This window comes from Leptodactylus fuscus, chromosome 9 (genome assembly GCF_031893055.1).
Source record: "Leptodactylus fuscus isolate aLepFus1 chromosome 9, aLepFus1.hap2, whole genome shotgun sequence".
Taxonomy (NCBI): Eukaryota; Metazoa; Chordata; class Amphibia; order Anura; family Leptodactylidae; genus Leptodactylus; species Leptodactylus fuscus.
This window is the reverse complement of record NC_134273.1, coordinates 89,299,931-89,305,062: the sequence shown is the minus strand read 5'-3', so window position 1 is coordinate 89,305,062 and position 5,132 is coordinate 89,299,931. Positions and strand designations below refer to the sequence as shown.

The following is a 5,132-nucleotide window of genomic DNA, read 5'->3' as shown; positions in this document are numbered from 1 at the left end:
ATTACATTACTTATCCTGTATTATACTCCAGAGCTGCGCTCACTATTCTGCTGGTGCAGTCACTGTGTACATACATTACATTACTTATCCTGTATTATACTCCAGAGCTGCGCTCACTATTCTGCTGGTGCAGTCACTGTGTACATACATTACATTACTTATCCTGTATTATACCCCAGAGCTGCGCTCACTATTCTGCTGGTGCAGTCACAGTGTACATACATTACATTACTTATCCTGTATTATACCCCAGAGCTGCGCTCACTATTCTGCTGGTGCAGTCACAGTGTACATACATTACATTACTTATCCTGTATTATACCGCAGAGCTGCGCTCACTATTCTGCTGGTGCAGTAACTGTGTACATACATTACATTACTGATCCTGTATTATACTCCAGAGCTGCGCTCACTATTCTGCTGGTGCAGTCACTGTGTACATACATTACATTACTTATCCTGTATTATACTCCAGAGCTGCGCTCACTATTCTGCTGGTGCAGTCACTGTGTACATACATTACATTAATTATCCTGTATTATACTCCAGAGCTGCGCTCACTATTCTGCTGGTACAGTCACTGTGTACATACATTACATTACTTATCCTGTATTATACTCCAGAGCTGCGCTCACTATTCTGCTGGTACAGTCACTGTGTACATACATTACATTACTTATCCTGTATTATACTCCAGAGCTGCGCTCACTATTCTGCTGGTGCAGTCACTGTGTACATACATTACATTACTGATCCTGTATTATACTCCAGAGCTGCGCTCACTATTCTGCTGGTACAGTCACTGTGTACATACATTACATTACTTATCCTGTATTATACTCCGGAGCTGCGCTCACTATTCTGCTGGTGCAGTCACTGTGTACATACATTACATTACTTATCCTGTATTATACTCCAGAGCTGCGCTCACTATTCTGCTGGTGCAGTCACAGTGTACATACATTACATTACTTATCCTGTATTATACTCCAGAGCTGCGCTCACTATTCTGCCGGTTCAGTCACTGTGTACATACATTACAGGGTCACCTTCTCTTTTTTCCTGGGCTCCTGTGCGGCGTCCGTTGCTATTTCTTGGACTTTTCATATCTGACCAGTCTGGTGAAGGACTAGAGATTGATGGATCTGACTAGACCCTAAAGTGTAACATTGATTTGTAGGAGGCAACTGTGAACCCCCAAAATCTTGAGTTTCACTAAACCTGAAATTTTTGTAAAATTTGCAGCTAGTTACAATCTGATTCTCTTCTCTATAACAGTCACTACAGAATTAGGCAAAGGCAGAGTGTGAATACAAACCAAAATCTGAGCAAGGAACAAACAGGAACGGAGGATAAAGAATAAGGAGGACTGGCTGCAGAGAGAGAATATCAGGACCAGGCGGGAACACACTGAGAGCAGAGGCTGAGACTAGCAAAGGAGTCCAAGGCAGAAGGACATATACATCCATATAGGAGTCCAAGGCAGAAGGACATATATATCCATATAGGAGTCCAAGGCAGGACATATACATCCATATAGAAGTCCAAGGCAGAAGGACATATACATCCATATAGAAATATAAGGCAGAAGGACATATACATCCATATAGGAGTCCAAGGCAGAAGGACATATACATCCATATAGGAATACAAGGCAGAAGGACATATACATCCATATAGAAATATAAGGCAGAAGGACATATACATCCATATAGGAGTCCAAGGCAGAAGGACATATACATCCATATAGGAATACAAGGAAGAAGGACATATACATCCATATAGGAATACAAGGCAGAAGGACATATACATCCATATAGGAGTCCAAGGCAGAAGGACATATACATCCATATAGGAGTCCAAGGCAGAAGGACATATACATCCATATAGGAGTCCAAGGCAGAAGGACATATACATCCATATAGGAATACAAGGCAGCAGGACATATACATCCATATAGGAATACAAGGCAGAAGGACATATACATCCATATAGGAATACAAGGCAGAAGGACATATACATACATATAGAAGTACAAGGCAGAAGGACATATACATCTATATAGGAATACAAGGCAGAAGGACATATACATCTATATAGGAATACAAGGCAGAAGGACATATACATCCATATAGGAGTCCAAGGCAGAAGGACATATACATCCATATAGGAATACAAGGCAGCAGGACATATACATCCATATAGGAATACAAGGCAGAAGGACATATACATCTATATAGGAATACAAGGCAGAAGGACATATACATACATATAGAAGTACAAGGCAGAAGGACATATACATCTATATAGGAATACAAGGCAGAAGGACATATACATCTATATAGGAATACAAGGCAGAAGGACATATACATCCATATAGGAGTCCAAGGCAGAAGGACATATACATCCATATAGGAATACAAGGCAGAAGGACATATACATACATATAGAAGTACAAGGCAGAAGGACATATACATCTATATAGGAATACAAGGCAGAAGGGCATATACATCTATATAGGAATACAAGGCAGAAGGACATATACATCCATATAGGAGTCCAAGGCAGAAGGACATATACATCCATATAGGAATACAAGGCAGAAGGACATATACATACATATAAAAGTACAAGGTAGAAGGACATATACATACATATAGGAATACAAGGCAGAAGGACATATACATCCATATAGGAGTCCAAGGCAGAAGGACATATACATCCATATAGGAGTCCAAGGCAGAAGGACATATACATCCATATAGGAGTCCAAGGCAGAAGGACATATACATCCATATAGGAGTCCAAGGCAGAAGGACATATACATCCATATAGGAGTCCAAGGCAGAAGGACATATACATCCATATAGGAGTCCAAGGCAGAAGGACATATACATCCATATAGGAATACAAGACAGAAGGACATATACATCCATATAGGAATACAAGGCAGAAGGACATATACATCCATATAGGAATACAAGGAAGAAGGACATATACATCCATATAGGAGTCCAAGGCAGAAGGACATATACATCCATATAGGAGTACACTGGAATAGAACAATATAGATGTGACCATACAGACAGGAGGACAAGATTCCAAACATGACATATAGAAATACAGACACACTAGAGCACTGTACAGACAGACAGACAACATGTGTCCAAACAGCAGGACATGATACTGAAAACTGAAGCCTAGTGAAGACAAGGACTGACTGGAGAAGACGTCTTACATACACACAAGCACAGATACTGACAAAAGGAAGTTTAGCAGGTGAGTGCAGTAACCCTGGGACATTGTGGGCATGGGAGCAGTCTGCAGTGACCTCACTATACACCACATGTTACACTACCAATGCCGGGGCCATTCTGGACTGTCCGCCCACCAGTAATGTAATGGTTGGTCACCAGTGGATGTCGCACCGCAGAACCTAAGAGAGTGTAGACCTATAGTTTATAGTAAGAGGCTCTACATTATCCTTCCCCGGGCGGAGGGCTTGGACCTTTCCGCCTCCTCGCCCCAACTCCATCTCTTATGGGGTGATGTAACCCCTGGCATGTGCTGGAGATCTGAGCGCTCCGGATCTTCACTGGTTAAAATGAAACAAGAACCTAATAAGCCTGAAAATAACAGACGACATCACCAGCTCTGAAATGACTGTCCTGGGACCTTGTTACGTTATTTCTGGATGTGCCGATCAGAGGTTGGGGCCCCTGTGGCTGCAGCTCCTGGGAAAACGTAAGAGGTTTATAATGAAGGACGCCATTAGCATCAGTAAGATCTGACGATGGAGGAACTCTCACCAGGATCTGAGTTGGGCCATTCATCTACTGGTCCATATATTGCACCTATTACACTTGAAATTTGTCTGACATTATAATTTTGGGAAGGTTTATGCAAAGATACGATGATGAAGAACCAAACAGCCATCTCCAGCGTTCTTCTCATGAGTCTATCAGACACTCCGAGGACCATCTACGTCCTCTTCACCATCTTCCTCCTCATCTACCTGATGACCGTCTCGTCCAACCTTCTTATCATCCTTCTCGTTGTTACTTGTGCTCATCTTCATACTCCCATGTATTTCTTTCTAGGAAACTTAGCCTTCTTGGACATGTCCTACTCATCGGTCACTGTCCTGAGGTTGCTCTATGACCTCACCACCCATCGCTGGTCCATGTCTCTTCCAGACTGTATAGCACAGATGTTCTTTGTGATGTATTTTGGGGGCTCTGAAGCTTTCCTGTTGTCCTCCATGTCTTATGACCGGTATGTCGCAATCTGTCGCCCCCTCTATTACTTACATGTCATGTCTTGGGGCTTGTGCACTCAGATGATGACCTTGGCTTGGTCTTCTGCTCTCATCGCCCCCATAATTTTTACTCTATGTTTGAGAAGGTTGACGTTCTGTGGTCCAAACTTCATCCAGAATTTCTTCTGTGATCTGCCCCATTTGCTCCAGATCTCCTGCACTGACACTTCCATCAATGTCCTAGTCCTAGTAACTGTAGGGAGTGTTTTTGGGGCCATAGCCTTTCTTATTACGTTTTACACATATTTTAGAATTTTTAGGGCAGTGACCAAAATTCGCACCAATGATGGAAAACATAAAGCCTTCTCCACCTGTACGTCTCACCTGACTGTGGTTCTCATATATTATGCATCAGTAACCTTCATCTACTTTGTCCCTAACACCAGTAATCTTCTGGCACTGAACAGAACGGCCACTATTATATATACACTGGTCACCCCATTACTGAACCCCTTAATCTACAGCCTGAGAAACAAAGACCTGAAGGCCGCCCTGCAGAGAACCTTCCATAGACACCTGCTGATTCCAGACAATGGGACAAGACGATGCCGATGACTCCTGCTGAGGATTTGTCATAGACTTACTGTATGGTCAGGACTCATTTTTAGATTAAAAAATAAGGTAATAAGCAAGGGTTAATAAGGAAGTAACATCATATGGAAATAAATTATAATCATTCTCTAATAGATTTTTGATTATATTTGTGTATACCCCAGAGCTGCGCTCACTATTCTGCTGGTGCAGTCACTGTGTACATACATTACATTACTTATCCTGTATTATACCCCAGAGCTGCGCTCACTATTCTGCTGGT

General features: G+C 42.1%; 1 protein-coding gene across 1 annotated transcript; it reads left to right on the top strand.

Moving 5' to 3' along the window:
• Nucleotides 1-3,916: 3,916 nt before the first annotated feature.
• Nucleotides 3,917-4,873, top strand: LOC142217881 (olfactory receptor 1-like). The gene has a single exon (XM_075286204.1). The coding sequence runs from the start codon at nt 3,917-3,919 to the stop codon at nt 4,871-4,873; it is 957 nt and encodes a 318-aa protein (XP_075142305.1).
• Nucleotides 4,874-5,132: the final 259 nt, after the last annotated feature.

Coding starts and splice junctions, on each gene's coding strand:
- LOC142217881 (XM_075286204.1), top strand. CDS start 3,917: ATGAAGAACCAAACAGCCATCTCCAGCGTTCTTCTCATGAGTCTATCA.